Source organism: Prenolepis imparis, unplaced genomic scaffold, assembly GCF_030444845.1.
Source record: "Prenolepis imparis isolate NDT839.2.m4 unplaced genomic scaffold, iyPreImpa1.0 SCAF_5, whole genome shotgun sequence".
NCBI lineage: Eukaryota > Metazoa > Arthropoda > Insecta > Hymenoptera > Formicidae > Prenolepis > Prenolepis imparis.
Genome location: NW_028141163.1, coordinates 15,763,377 through 15,779,917, shown reverse-complemented (window position 1 = coordinate 15,779,917; position 16,541 = coordinate 15,763,377). Strand labels below are relative to the sequence as shown.

Sequence of the window (16,541 nt, the reverse complement as noted above, 5' to 3'; positions counted from 1 at the left end):
ATTCTTTTTTACGTACTTGTATTATACAGGGTATATACATATCAGGGAAATATAATTTATGGCTTTCACTTGCGGCATATTGCAAGATAAGTTGATAAATGGTTTCGATAATACTATCCTTGAAACCATTCTCTTTCAGTTGTGATTTTGACATTCTCAATACACAAATAAGTGGTATAGGTTTCATAGAAACTGCCTTGTGCTTTTTATTAAAATCATAAGAATCTAGGATCTAAAAGAAAAAAAATTAAATATAATTAAAATAAAATTTTTTTAACTTTTTATAATCACTATTATTTAAAAGTTGATAATAATGAATACCTCAAGAAGAAACGGCAAGATAGGTATAAACGTTCCTGTTTCCTGGGAGATTGTTATTAACATACTTATACAATGGAATCGCAATGGATAGTATTGTACAGTTGGACAGACTTTTATTGTTCCAAGAATAATCTGTTAATAAATAATTCAATGTATTTTTGTCGTAAACTGTCATACTATTTTTACTAATTATACTATTCTTATTCATATTAATATTCATTTAAATACCTGGACTAATGGATATAATAAAGATCGTAATATTGAATTGGCTTTCAATTTTGTTATTAATTCTGTCCAAAAGTGCAAGGAATTAATATACTGCCAGTTATATACAGCCTGAAAGTTTTCCTGGAATTAAATAAAATTTTAGATATTCATAATAAAATTTTATCCCTTTTAATTACCTTTTGATTACCTTTTTCTTTAACGTTATGGCATTCCTTAAATGAATCGCTAACTGTCTGATATACAAAAAGGCATGGCTGTATGAAAGATTATGATCAAATAGATATATTTCAACCAAAGATTGTCTCATAAAATTTATTCCTGGTAATGTATTGGGTGACACGAATTTTGCATTCTCAACATATTTTATATACATAGACTAAAAGAGAAAAACATTAATGATAGTTGCAACTGTAAATATTTTTTTATCATATTTTTCTGTAACTTCTTTATAATATGTTAAACTCACCTTTAACAGCTTCTCAAGTGTAGATTCTTTGTGACTGGTTGCAATACGTAAAATATTTATAAAAGCTACAACACGAACAGTTTCTTCTCCAGTTGACCAAAACTTCAATAAAATCCTTAACAATGGTTTAGTCAAGGATGAGAATGATTGCATGTAAAGTAACATTTGACGAAGATGCTTCAGAAGCACTTCGAGAATACTGGAAGATGTTACATTTCGCAATAACTGTGAAAAAAATATGCTTTAATGTATATATGTATATGTAACATATTTATTATTTATTACATTTATTATTTATTTATGTCGTATACGAGATAAATGAAAAATTTAATAATACATACTGTAATTAAATCTGACAAGTACGATTTTAAGATTCCTCGTACTTTTCCAAATCTTTTAGATTTATGTGCTTCCTGCGATTTTGGATCCAATTTTAAAAAGCGCTTAAATGCATCAGGCAAGTAAAGTATACATAGTTGCATCACACCATTAAATACTAAAAATAATTTTTGATAAAATTACAATTAGAATTACAATATATTTAAGAAACAATAATGATGAAAGCTCAATAATAATGAAAGTTAAAACTCACTCTCACTTCCTTCTACTTTATATCGTATGTTTGTATCAGTATCAGATGATACTGCAACGCTTTTTAAAGCTGCGTGAAACGCTTCTACAGCACGTTTAATATTAACTATTGATCTATAAATTAAAAATAATGCAATTATAAAATAATGCACTTCATTACTGATTCAACAAAAAAAAATGAATAAGAATTTACTTGTCTGTTTGTATTTCTTGTTGCCAAGTTTTTAGTAATTGCATAGTGATCTTCTTAGAATCACCTTCAACTTTCTCTGGTTGGAAATCACTATCGTCGCTAGCAATCTAATAATTCAGCAATATTGTTAACTAAATATAAAGATAATTAAAATTATATCTATAGAAAAAATATATGTACCTCAAGATTTTCATCAGGGATGTGTCTATTATCATTGTCACTTATTGAAGAGTCATCGTCATCTTCATCGTCTGATATTTGGAAGTCCAAAAGATTTTTGTCATTCTCTTTCAAATATTTATAAAATTCAGGATCGGTATCTTTCAATTTCAGCAATGATTTTTTATGTTCTACAGGATCCAAGTTACTTTCACTACTATCACTCTCAGCTCCTTGTTCATAATTATCATCACCTATATAAGACCATAATAAGGACACACAATTTAAAATATGAGAGAAGTCCAAATATTTTATGAATCATACCTATATTTTCATTTTTTTCATCATTATCATTATCACTGTCTGTATCAGTATCTTCAAAACTTTGTTCAAGAAACTCTTCCATAGTTGCTTTGCTTAAATCTCTTTTGTGTTTCTCTTTCTTAGTAATTGCTTTCTTTCCTCTGGATGATTTCAGAGACTCTTGGTTTATTTTCTTCACCTTCATTTTTTATTAACTGTTATAATTAATTTAAATAATCTAGAAATTATATAGAGAAATTATTTATGTGGATTGTAAATATAAAATATAATTAAATATATACGAATAACGCGAGGTTAGGATACATATAATCTTCACATTCTTTCTTTTTATTTTTAAATATTAACTAATTATATATATGTATATAATAAATATAATAAAAATTTTTTAATTTTGTAATCTTTATTTCCCGCGAAATTATTAATACATCAAATATACTAAATATACTTACAAATATACAAGAGTATATTCTCGATTCCCACGTGCTCTCTCTCGCGGTTCACAACCTCACAACTGACTACCTACTGCTCCACTACAATTGCATAGAACAAAATGCGCACGCGCAAACAAGTTATATATGTTCAAGTTAATTATCAAGTTTATTAATTTATTGCGCCTGCAAGGCGATTTATTAAATGTATATTGATATATATATATATATATATATATAGCAATAAATTTTTTCGTTTTAATTTTTAAATAAATTTTTTACTATATATATAATATATACTAAATAAATTTTTTTTTCTTTTTTCACACACATAAATATATTAAAATAATATAATAAATATACATTTATGAATTAATTACTATAAATGAATAATATACGAGGGTGGTCCGATAAGTACTTAGCCTCACCGCCCGATGGTGCCAGTATCACAAGAGAGATTTACTATCGTGTAGTACATTCTCGTAGACGGCTACTGTCAAAATTTCAACCGAATCGGACTCGTAGTTTTGTTTTGACCGCGTGTGGGAGCGAGCGTGTCCACGGATTTTAGAAAAATGGAAAAAGAGCAATATCGGTCGGTGATTCGATTCTTGTTTTTGGAAGGGAAATCGCGCAGCGAAATCAAAGAGCGCTTATCCAAGCGCTCTTTGATTTCGCTGCGCGATTTCCCTTCCAAAAACAAGAATCGAATCACCGACCGATATTGCTCTTTTTCCATTTTTCTAAAATCCGTGGACACGCTCGCTCCCACACGCGGTCAAAACAAAACTACGAGTCCGATTCGGTTGAAATTTTGACAGTAGCCGTCTACGAGAATGTACTACACGATAGTAAATCTCTCTTGTGATACTGGCACCATCGGGCGGTGAGGCTAAGTACTTATCGGACCGCCCTCGTATATTATTAAAAATATATATTATTATTAATAATATATATATATATATGTATATATTAAATTAATAATAATATATATATATATATGTATAAAATTAATAATATATATAATTAAATATATATAAATAACAGTATATGTATTTTATATAATACTAGAGCAAGACTAAGGCGAGCAACAAGCGCCTCACACACACATTCTTCAATTCTATATTATATAAAATATTTTTAAAAAGATAATATAAAGTTTATTTAAACTCGAATAATATTTTTTGAAAAATCAGCTTATTAAAGTGTTAATTTGCTAATTAAATTATAAAATAAACATATGTTATAAAAATTAAAATAATAATGTTGTAAATAATATGTTGTATAATACTTAAAAATCGAATAATTTTTTTTTACAGAAATCAGCTGATAACTCAAATATATTAAAACAAAAATTTGCTAAATAACATTTAAAAATAGTTTAAACTTTGAATTAAAAAATTAAGGGCTTGTAAGTCATAGAACATTTTCTTTGGGCTCATTTTGTAGGTCTTGAAGAGACCTTTAAAACGCGCCCTCAGAAAATGTTCTACAACTTACACAGGCCTTAATTTTCGCAAAAAAAACATTTAAACTTTGAATTCAATTTTAAGATTCATCGTACTTCTGCAAACAATTTACTATCAAAATATACCAAAGATCAATTTTTGGCACCTTTTAAAATATTAAATATCGTTACATTTTAGACAAGGATCCTATACAGCGCAAACTTATATTACGTATATTAAATAAAAAAATTTGTACGCTCGTATGTGTTTGGTATATAAATAATCTACAAATAATATATCATCGAAATATATAAACGATAAATTTTTGGCAATTTTTTAAATATTAAATATTGATAATTCGTTGCCGCGGATTTTATACAGCACAAACTTATATTACGCATATTAATTAAAAGAATTTGCAGGCTCGTATCTGTTTGATATAAGAATAATCTGCAAACAATTTACTATCAAAATATACTAGCGATGAATTTTTGGCTCCTTTTAAAATTTTAAAATATTAAATATCGATACTTTTTAGACAAGAACCCTATACAACACAGACTTACATTACGTATATTAAATAAAAAAATTTGTAGGCTCGTATGTTTACGATACAAAAATAATCTGTAAGCAATGTATTATTGAAATATACAAGTGATGAATTTTTGGCTCCTTTTAAAATATTAAATATCCTTTTAAAGTATCGATACTTTGTAGCTACAAAGTATCGATACTTAATAATATAAAAAGAACCAAAAATGCATCACTTTTATATTTTAATAATACATTGTTTGCATATTATTTTTAAATCGTAAACATACGAGAGTACAAATTCTTTTATTTAATATACTAGAATTTTTATTTAATAGACTAGAAATATTAGTCTGCGTTGTATAGGGTCCGCGGGTACAAAGCATCGATTATTAATATTTTGGAGCCAAAAATTTATCGCTTGTATATTTCGATCGTACATTGCTTGCAGATTATTTTTATATCATAATTATACCAGCGTACAAAATTTTTTATTTAATATACGTAATATAAGTCTGCGCAGTATAGAGTCTGCGGCTACAAAGTATCGATATTTAAAATTTTAAAGAAGCCAAAAATTCATCGTTTGTATATTTCGATATTTAATTAAATTATTTGAGAAAAATCTACTTTAAATAAATTTTAGATTAGCATCCGCATTTTTGTCTTTTTCTCTTTCTTTTTCACATATTCGCCGATACATAAGAAGAGAAAGATGATCGCCGACCAGTTAGGAGTAACGGGTACGACGACCGCGTTCTATAAGCAAGGCAAGAACCGTGGCTAAAAGTTGCGTAGATTTATGAAAGAAATCGAAGAAGCAAGAACCGTAAACGATCTCATTTCTCTGAAAAATCTCAGCCGTGTTAAGAGCAAATGCGTGCGGAAGTTTCGATCTTATTTGGTTTTGACGGGAATATGTCGCTTCTAATAATTCTGCTGGGTGCTAGCGTTCTTTTACATTGCTGCGTATTCGGTGTATCAGGTAAGTCAATTTATATTGTCAATAATTATATTGCTATGTATTGAGATAAATATTTTCTCTTGTATATCACAACACCATGTGTATTGCAGAAAATCTGTTCATTAAATTGCATTTATATATATAGGAGCTGAATTGACTTTACACGTCAAAATAATTTTTATAATTTCAACTACAAATAAAAATAATTGAATATTTGTTGCGTAATTTTGAAAATGCAATAATTAATAAGATTTGTATATACAAATATAATAGACATAATATTATGTGCAATTTTCGCACACATGCAAAAATATAAAATAAATATTTAACTGTTTCTATTTGTAGTAATAATAATAAAAATTTTAGATTGTAAAGCCATGTGTAAAAAATGTGTCAATAAAATTATATTATAATATAATAATTTAATATAATAATATATAATAATAAGATATGCCATTTAAAAAAAAAAACAATACTAAATTAAAGGTAAAACTTAAACAAGAATTCTACTTTTAATATTAAGATAATAAAATATAATATTTTAAGCACTTTTATATATAAAAAATATGTTTGATAGATATTTAAAATAAACCTATGGCAAAAATCTAAAAAAATCGGAAACAAACTCTGGAAATAATAATTATTTAATTGCAATAATAATATAAATCGAAAACTGTTTCTTTAATGTTAATCACATTATATCTATAAAACACTTTATTTTATTATTTAACAAAGATTATGTTTTTAAATATTGTTACTTGAACAAAAATTTTTTTGCAAGCATCTCTTTCTCTTTTAGATGAACACAATAAATTGACGGCCGATCATGCATTAGATGCAACAAGTACAATGAATGCGCCATTAACGCCTTTGCCGAAGAATGAAGTACGACAATTTCAAGGAAATTATCCTATTTCCCCATTTATACCTGGACACAGACCGCAAAGGTAAGTTTAATTGAAAATTCTACATAGATTAACAATATCATTTATATACAGTATGTAGTAAATTTTTATATATATTTTTATTATATTTTAAAATTTTATAATTTTTATATAAATTTTTTAATAGCAATACTTTTATACTATTGATTTATCAACAATTGATACTATACTAGATATTATTAAATGTTACACGGAAAAAACAGTATGGTAGGTTTACACATAAATCTGATTGTGCCAACCAGATTTAATAGTAAATTAAATAGTAAATAGTAAATGGCACAATCAGATTTATGTGTAAACTACCATACTGTTTTTTCCGTGTAGATATTTAACGTTATCACTTTTTAATTTTTCTTTTTACAATTTTATACAATTTTCTTTATTAATGAAATACGAAAACTATTCCAACATTATGTAGATTGACAACATTGTTCAGCATGATGAAAAATTGCAAATCAACACTAATAATAAGTTATAAACTTTCAAAAGTACTCTGTTTAAAATAGAATATGTATTCTACTTCTGAATTCCATTATGTATCATTAACAATTATTTAAAATGATGTATGCTATAATGGTCAAAGATTATGTTTTCTTCAAGTTGTCAAAACAAAAACTTGGTAAAAAATGTTTAGTATACTTTAATTCAAGAAAAATTTATAAAACATAAATTTTAGCTTAAATAATTGTTTGTAAGTGGCAGAAACATTTCCAAAGTCAAATAAAGATCACCATCAGATGACCCCCTCAACGCCAAACAACTTTTGTTTGATATTTCTTTCAATAAAGCTTAATTTTCGAGATATAAGTTTAACACTTTAACTGACTCACTCTGTATGTATACAGTATTTTAGATAAACGTTGATAGTGCAATAATAAAATTGTTGATAACGCGCATACAGTGTGTTGCAATAATGTTGTAAATTTATGATATTAATCTCAATTTATTGATTTACTATATACTGTATATATGAATAATATTTGTTAATCTATGTAGAATTTTCAAACAGCTCTCACATTATCACTGACGTAAAAATTAAATAAGAAGTCGAGTTATTTAATTAATATCAGTATTATCATCAAACTCTGATACAATAATAAATATGTATAAATTAGAAAGATAATTGAGCCAATGCGCGTATACATTACGAATAATACTTTCGTTACAGATGTCCCCTGTGCGACAGTTCGGTTTATCCTTACTGCGGCGAAAAATTATTACATGATGCCTGCTGTTGTGCCGATTCTCACGATCTACCTTATCAATGTAAATTAGCAGATTGCCGATTTTTGCACGCCAATAGTTGTAGGGAACATCGATTAATTGCAAACTGTTGCTGCAGCGATGATTATCGCGCTGTCTTGAAAACTCTCACACAAAGCTAAATCCATCATATATTAATTGTAATTTATCACTTGTGGCAGAAATTATAATTAAGAAAATAATTGACTGTAATGACAAATAAAATGTGCAATATAATTTTATGCTTGATTTGTCTGTACTAAAAATTAAGCAATTAATTATGAACAAAAAATAAATAATTATTAGAAATTAACACAATAAATAGAGAACTAAAAAATAAAAAATAATGCAATTATAATAAGAATATCTACAATTATTGTGATATAAAGTAAAATTGATTAAAACATTTAGAATATCTTTCTCTAAAGATTTATCTAATATAATTCAATAATAACATTATTATTGTAGAACATTTTTTACTCAAGAGAAAAAAGTAATATTAATATTATAAATTACTTTTTATGTCTATACAAATATCAGCATATACAAAAATGATCAACATCTATAATTTTATTGTGCATATTAGGTAAAATTCTTACTAGTTCTTAGACAGGATTATTTAGGTTCAAATTTCTAAAAATTTAGGATCGAAAAAATTAAGCGTTCAATTATTCAGATATAGATGATCACGTTCACCATTCTAAAAACACACTAATGCACTTGGACCGCAAAGATATAATGTTGGTCACAAGAGACTCTCGGCGGAAGTGATTCGTCTTCCCCGATAGAACGATCAGGAGAAATGCACGACAGGATAAATCGCTATGCTTAACCGGGATCCGTTGACCCTCAATGGAACGGGTGGTCGGTTCGGGGAGGTCAATGCGTCAAGGTTATACACGTGTCGAGGTCCGTGCCCTTGATGATCAGACACGTGCATCCCCACTTCTCGCACTTGCGATGACTAAGTAAGTAAATTTGATTGCATTCCACCCTCGTATAGTTGCTATGTCTGGACATTATCAATTGTCATAAGCCGAATGGGAAAAAAGATCTTAGAATATTCGTAAGATTTATTTAATTAATGTACGAATATAAGAATATTCGTACATATAATGCTAGATGTCACGCGGAAATAAGTTTTCCTCTGTTATCAATAAAATTTAAAATTTTTAATTATACTAAATCTTCTATAACATAAAACATATATAACATAAAAATAATTGTCTCTTTAGATCTTATACAATACATTTGTATGTATGTTTGTATACATTCTGCACTAAACGATTTCACAATAAACACATGTAATATCGTGATAACATCGCGCGCAATCTTCTTAAATTAAAGATGACGAATAAAAAGATAATAACTTTTTTCAGCGGATTCTCTTCGGCATTATGTGATATTCTCATCCTATCAATGATTTCAGTGTCAAATCGCGATCAATGAGATCATTATAAAAACGATATCGGCTGACATAGCTCGATTACTCGCATTTCAGCGGCGTTAAACGGACGATTTTATTTATTGATATAAATGCGTATTTATAAAATTATTATATGAATAATAACGCGATACAACGCAATAAAACGCAATGATGAGGAAGTTAAAGTTATACACGTGTCAGCGGTCTCAGACAGTCTGTAACAGGGCACTGTTATTTTTGATGTCACTCGGCTTGAAGTTATATATGGAGAATATATGTTAGAAGATTTTCTTAAAAATCTACCCTGAACGTGATCTGATAAAGACGTGATGGAGAGGGCCGGCCCTTGCGTTTGTTTGAGAAGAGACAATTTTGTCTTTTCTCATCAATATAATTGATTGTCTCGACTGTTCGATTTTGCAAAAGATTGAATATCGTACAGATCGGTATTTAAATCGGAACTTTTATCTGTCAATAAGCCTCTATTTCAAACTAAAATACGTGACAGTGATTCAGAGATTACTATATAAGATACTGAAATTCACCTTTGTTCATTACAAAGTACGAAATTGTGAATTACAAAGATTAATAAATTCTTTAATTGCGCCGTTCTATTTACTGGATCCGTCTCCTAGAATACGTATATAATTAGTCATTTTCAATGATAGTATAATCTCAAAAGCTATATATCGCTTTAACTTGCTTTTAATCGCGAGACACCGTCGACGTGGTCCAAGAAAACAAATAATATGAACAATAAAACATATCTCTTCGTCTTCATGTGCAAAAAAATGAGAGAGACGGAGAGAGAAAGATAATGCAGGAATGCTTTCTCATGAATCGCAATTGCGATTAATCTAACAACTGCATTATATAACACATCAAAATTTATTTTTTTTTATATGTATAATCCAAGAGGGGGGGGGGGTTGATATTAAATTAATTATATTTATCGCGAATTGTAATATATCCCTTTACATATATTGAATATATTGAATTTCGATGATTTTTCGAAGGATCTAGCCAAGCGATCAGAGTAGGTTTTGATATTAACTATATTACAAATTAATATATAAATAATTCTTATTATTATTATTCTTAATTCTGAATGAGAATTTTTGAGAATGTAAATTATTTATTGTCGTCACAAACACTTTTAAAGATTTTGTTTTAGCGTATGTACGATACTATAGGTGGAATATTTGTACATACACAGAAAGACTTGAAACTTGTTAGTATTTCATTCGATAATGAACTTTGTGAACGATATGAATTTTTTTAAGTGCGTTGCTGATCTCCTACTTCCCTTCATGCACGCGCGGGAACGCAGGAATGCAGGCGCTACCTGAAAAATCGTGGGAACCTCAAGGACAGGGATTCATCATGGATTGAGTTCGTTCTAGGACGACGATCTCCCTGAGATGCCTTGAAATTGAACGTAGCGAGTTCCAGCTTTCCTCTTTTTTTTTTTTTTTTGTTTGCTCTCTTAATAAGTATTCTTCCCTTTCCCATCTTCTCTTTCTCATCAAGCTTTCTACCTTTCTTCACTTTGTTCTTGAAATTGAAAGATTTTCCAAAACAGATCCTTTTTTATTCGTCAAACTTCCATTTTCGCATTTTCTGTGATTAAATTTTTTTCCATTCCTTTTTCTTGTACAAGAGGCACAAACTATCTCTACGAAATCGATTTCTAGAGAATTCTTTTTCGAATTTTATAAAAAAGTATAAGTATATGCAGCATATATGAAATACTAAATACTAAATAAAATGATTTATAATACCTTTATATAATTGTAAACAAAAAATATATAATATAAAAAAAAATCATCATATCAAAGAGCACGTTAATATCTATTCCGCAACGGTTCAAATTGAACGATTCAAATAAAGCACAGATTCAAATCGGTCAAAACAAAACTTCCCAGTAATATATTATATATTACCTATATATATTATAAAATAAAATTTATATATTCGAGAAACATATTTTCATGCAAATATTGTGACGAATAAAATGTGTAATTCTTTCACGAACTAAGCTTTCCACGCCGTCTCTCATATTGTCAGAGAAAATATTTTAATAAATAAGAAAGGAGATAATATGGTCTCGGTGCAGATTCGTGATAAAATGGGTCGGCGGCGACGCAACGACGACACGATGACATAATTTCGTACCCACGTATCGTCTGTATTTGTTCGCTACCATTGCAGACAGGTCTGGGTCGACTTGTTATGTGGGGGTCGTGAATGTCAAATGAATATGACAATACACGCAGCATATTCTCTTTCAGAATTTTGTTTGCTTTTTGCAGACAATGATCACGCGAAAAGCAGTATGATATGATATATATGTATTTATAATGTCTGGATTAACCGGAACGAAAATAGACACTGAAGAATTCGTCATTGCACGCGTAAGAAGCCACGTGCGTGCAAATGATACGTGCAACTGAATGCACTTGTTTTCAAGGTAAGGCGGATTTCGGACTTCATAGTGTTTATTTCTAGAGATGTTATCTTATTGTATCGAAATTAAATTTTAAACTCATATTCAACTCTTTACCCGTATCAAGCAGACCTTCTGCTGAAAAGAATTGTTTTTATTTTTCAATTATTATATATTAATTATATACTACGCCCTCCTCCCCCTACACATATACATTATTAGATTATATTATAGATTGTTTTATAGAATGCCATAATAAAAAATACAATTATAAATAATATTTGAGACATAATTTATTTAGTTTGATTTAAATGATTTTTTATTATGTTTGATAAAATGTAAGAACGTAACAGAGTTAATATCAAATAGGATTTTCAGTATATTTTATGTGTGTGAAAATCTTCAAAAATACTAATAAATATTTTTAAAATCTATATATTTATTATTATAAAATGTATGAATAAACATAAAAGAATCACAAAAGTTCTATTCTATTAAATAAATCTTTCGATCCACTGATATGTATTGTGACCTATAATACGTATTCAAATATCGTCATGAAAAAGCACTACATTGTGAGCAAGAATAAAAAGAAGAAACAAGAATTTCTGCATCCATGTATAAAAAATGGCGTTTCAACAGGAGGGAGGGACACAACATTAAGAAATATTAAGACATCTGTCGTTTTTGAGCTGTAAGCAATTAAAAATAAAAATTTTGAATAATTTTTTGAAAAGATTAAATTTCAGAGAAAAATAAATAAGTAATAAAAATAATACAAATATTACATAGATTTTTACTTACAGATTATTATTAGATATTTTACTTTAATTATAATAATACTTAATATTAAAAATTGGAAAATATTGCGATATTTTTCTTTCGATATTTTTATCAAAGAAAAACCGACTCCATATTGCCCATAATTGTGCTTAGTGAAGAATATTTTGTGTAACCATGAACGTGTAATTATGCAATCAAAAAATGTTTCAATATTCTCTTGGATATCGATATATCTATTATCTATATAAGAAATATTCGATGTCATTTTTAACTTGAAATAGACATTCGTTCACTGGAAAAATACCGATTGGTTTTCTAAATAATGATTAAAGAATAACACAGAGACAAAAATAAACCGTATTTGATTTAGACATCATTATAATATCATTTGATATATATATATATATGTGATAACATAATTGCACGACGTGACGATGGTTTCAAGGTTTGGCTTTTTGTGCGAGTCCGTCGCATAAATTTAAAACAAATTTTTTTTCTGCGCGTAGAGCTCGAGAAGAGATCTTCGAAAGATCAATATTATAAAACATCACAAATAAATTTATGAGACTTAAGCAAAAAGTTGTAATAATTTACTTAGAGATATTTATCCATCTTTTAAGATTACGTAGCGTAATTTAAAAGAATGTAAAGTCAACCGATTAAATACAATCTAAAGTAAAAAGAGTAATTATCTAAGTTTTTATTTATGTATTTATGGAGTAAAGTTTTTTCCACTTATATATCTGTTGACGCGTGCGGCGCGAAGTTTATGGAAGTCTAATTTCTTTCGAAATTTCGGAGAAGTTCCATCTAAATATTGACAAATTATTATCTGTACGCAAACATAAATATAATTCTTGAATTATACATCGTATTTCGTAATCGCAATTCAGTTTCTTATTATAGAAACAAAAAATCGTCCCGATAAAACTTAGTGAGACAAAGAATTTTTCAATGTTAACACAGAGTGATTAATAACTATGTTTATACTCATCGTACAGTATAAAATAGTATCGGAAATTGATAAGTCGGAAAAAAGTGCAAATAATGCGTTATATAGACTTATGAAAAGTACTCTCTGAAATTTATAATTAATCGATGTTAGAGAATTTGCACATTGCGCAAAATATTGAAAGAGTTCGTTGAGATCGTGATTCGATTTAATCACGAAAAATCCGATATATGATTAATATAGGGTGTAGCAAAAAGAAAATGAGATCTCTTTAAATAGCTAAGACAACGTATAGTTAAAATAAAACTTTGAACTTCAGTAATAAACAAATCAATTGATCATAGTCAGCCGTAATTGCCGCAATTCACTTACTATTCAATTGCTTATATTTCTCTTTTGCATATTAGAGTTAAGCTGATTCATCGCAATTAATGTAATATACTTCCTAATGTAAGCAACACGTGACTAAGATATACAGGGTGATTTTGACAACTCAAACGAAATACTGCTGTAAGTAAAGATAAAAAAATTAGGTAGAGAAAAATATTACATGACGTACTGAAAACTAATTTCCTATGACACCATTTTTGTTGCAGATGCATCTACTCGTTACAATTGCACTTTTTTTAAAACTGCAGCTATACTTTCTTCCATAAATCGATTTTTTTAATTATTCTGTGTATAAGAGTATTAAGTGAGGTCATCGAAAAGTCAATACTTTACGAGATATTCGACATTCTTTCATGTCAACGATGACTTAAAAGAATGAATCAAAATGCATTGTTCAAATGTAAATAACAATTAGCTTAAAAATGTTATGAAAAACGTAATGACGCGTCAGAAATTGTGTAGAGTGCGTAACACTTATTGTAAGGAAGAACATTAGAAGAAGCACTCAGAAGTGCTGAAATAAAAATGTTGAATATCACGTAAAGTATTTACTTTTCGATGACTTCACTTCATCTTTTATATATAGAATAAAAAATGAATTAAAAAAATTGATTTATGTCAAAAAAAATATAGTTACATTTAAAAAAAGCAATTGCAACCGACAGATGCATCGATGCATCTGTAAGAAAAATAGTGTCATAGATCATATTCTTCAGTACGTCCTGCAATATTTACCTCGACCATTTTTTTTCTATCTTTACTTACAAAACAGCAGTATCTAGTCCCAATTGTCAGAATTTTTTATATATATTTCTGATTAAATCATAAGTTGAAGACATACGAAATAGAGATGAAATATTTTAACTTTATGTTATCAAAAAATATGAGTCGAACGAAATTCTTTCTAATCTTAATTTTAAATAATATCAAATTTTGACATCTTGCAATCTATGTTCTAAATTATCGAAAACTTGCAGTAGACTGTGAGCTTTAAAAAAGAATTGCATATCTTAATGCTGAAAGCTTCAATTATATGTCAATAAATATTTTAGTTTCATTTACATTAAGATGCTCTTGGAGCATATTTTTAAAAATTATCGTGACGTAATTGTATGGTACGAAATAAATACTTTGTCTAAATGATTTCTGTTGTATGAAAACAAAAGGAGCAAACTTTAAAAAAGTGTTGATTTTATCAAGAAACACGCGTACAATATGTAAAAGAAAACGAGCAAAAAAGAGACGAGGAAAAAACTTGATCGGCCTTGTGTACATAATTATCTCATACATGCGATTAATTCATAATTAGAGCGTTCGCACAATCGACATGTTTGCATTACGTTATCACTTCATATGCGCTTATGTGTCGCTCTAGTTGCACTGCTAAAAATATTCGAAAGATAAGAAGACATTACAATTACAAATACCAACATAAAGTTAAATACATATATACATACTTCAGGTTAAGATAAAAAATAATTTAAAATGATGATTTATGGTCATTGGTTATCCGTATTTAAGCTTTCTCTATTCAAAAGGAAAAAAGAGAATAGAGAGAAAAAATAGTAGAGGCATTTATATATTAAAATTCAAAGTGATCAATATATATATCGGTTTATTTTGATTTTTAATCCTACGCGATTTTTTGTATCGAGATCAAGATGTAGATGTAACAATGTCGAGCAACAATTCTGCGTTAGAATTTTTCATTCGAGATCTTCTTGAATTTTGTACTTTGATTTTTAAATGAATTGAATCTTATCTTTTGCAAACTTGTGTGATCATCTTTGGAATTATACACCTTATCCCTCTCCTATCGGTTAGGATACTTAACACAAAGCCTTTTGTGACATCTTTAGTTATATATACTGTTAGGATTTCTCCAGCTCGCGCAACAATATGCTTCGAAGTCGCATGGAAAAGAGAAGTTAGCATAGAAGAAGCATCAGTCTCGTGAAGAAAAGCCGGAATAATGAAGATCAACGAGATGCCGAAGATATATAAGCACGCATCGATAACAATATTTAACAAAAAGTTATTCAACAAACATTCAGATGCTAATAAACTTGCTGCTAAATAGATCTTGTATGTTTATGTTGTCGCGCGCACGTGTAAACATGTACGCCTGTCAAAATCAGATTTTTCATAATAAAATCTATTTTTAATTCGCAGAACTTCTCTGCCGATTTTTCTCTTTTTCTACAAAAACATAATGTCTCCATAACTCGCAACTTTCTTTTTAAAAATAGATTTTTTTAAATTAGTATACGTCGAGGCATACTCTCTCTATACTTTTCTCAATTTAAACTTCAGAAAAACAAATAAGCGATAAAATCATATACTCTTAATTTCAAGATTCTATTTAGAATTTCTATTTTCAAGAAACTTAGACACACGAAAATACTATAATATTAAGATTGGGGGGGGGGGGAGATTGCGGTAAATCAGTTTCTTCTCACTACATTTTCGCTAAAAAAAAGAATCCACTTCAACTTGCACTAAGAAAATCTATTATTATAATTAGAATCGCGTAGAAAATTGTGCAAAAAATTATAATCGTGAATTATAAAGATATCATGTACAGAATTATATATATTGTATATATGTAAAATATATTATATTATATATTTTATAGTATTATATATATAAGATATTAGTATATTATATTATATATTATATAATCTTTTGAATTAGTCTGGGATTTT

General features: G+C 28.1%; 2 protein-coding genes across 2 annotated transcripts in view; one reads left to right on the top strand and one right to left on the bottom strand.

The window, feature by feature from the left end:
* Nucleotides 1-16,541, bottom strand: part of Noc2 (Nucleolar complex protein 2) — a 39,179-nt gene that overhangs the window by 657 nt on the left and 21,981 nt on the right. The window contains exons 4-14 of the mRNA XM_083039297.1: nucleotides 2,732-2,812; nucleotides 2,283-2,499; nucleotides 1,980-2,212; nucleotides 1,800-1,906; nucleotides 1,608-1,720; nucleotides 1,357-1,511; nucleotides 1,016-1,240; nucleotides 737-925; nucleotides 550-669; nucleotides 322-453; nucleotides 17-232 (exon numbers count right to left, since the gene is read on the bottom strand). Of these exons, the coding sequence (XP_082895423.1) occupies nucleotides 17-232; nucleotides 322-453; nucleotides 550-669; nucleotides 737-925; nucleotides 1,016-1,240; nucleotides 1,357-1,511; nucleotides 1,608-1,720; nucleotides 1,800-1,906; nucleotides 1,980-2,212; nucleotides 2,283-2,466 (1,674 nt within the window). The 5' untranslated portion in view covers nucleotides 2,467-2,499; nucleotides 2,732-2,812. The remainder of the gene's footprint in view (nucleotides 1-16; nucleotides 233-321; nucleotides 454-549; nucleotides 670-736; nucleotides 926-1,015; nucleotides 1,241-1,356; nucleotides 1,512-1,607; nucleotides 1,721-1,799; nucleotides 1,907-1,979; nucleotides 2,213-2,282; nucleotides 2,500-2,731; nucleotides 2,813-16,541) is intronic.
* Nucleotides 5,068-8,146, top strand: LOC145936124 (uncharacterized). Its single transcript, XM_083038020.1, has 3 exons — nucleotides 5,068-5,674; nucleotides 6,453-6,600; nucleotides 7,766-8,146. Exons 1-3 carry the CDS (start codon nucleotides 5,566-5,568, stop codon nucleotides 7,980-7,982), a joined length of 474 nt encoding a protein of 157 aa, XP_082894146.1. The 5' UTR covers nucleotides 5,068-5,565; the 3' UTR covers nucleotides 7,983-8,146.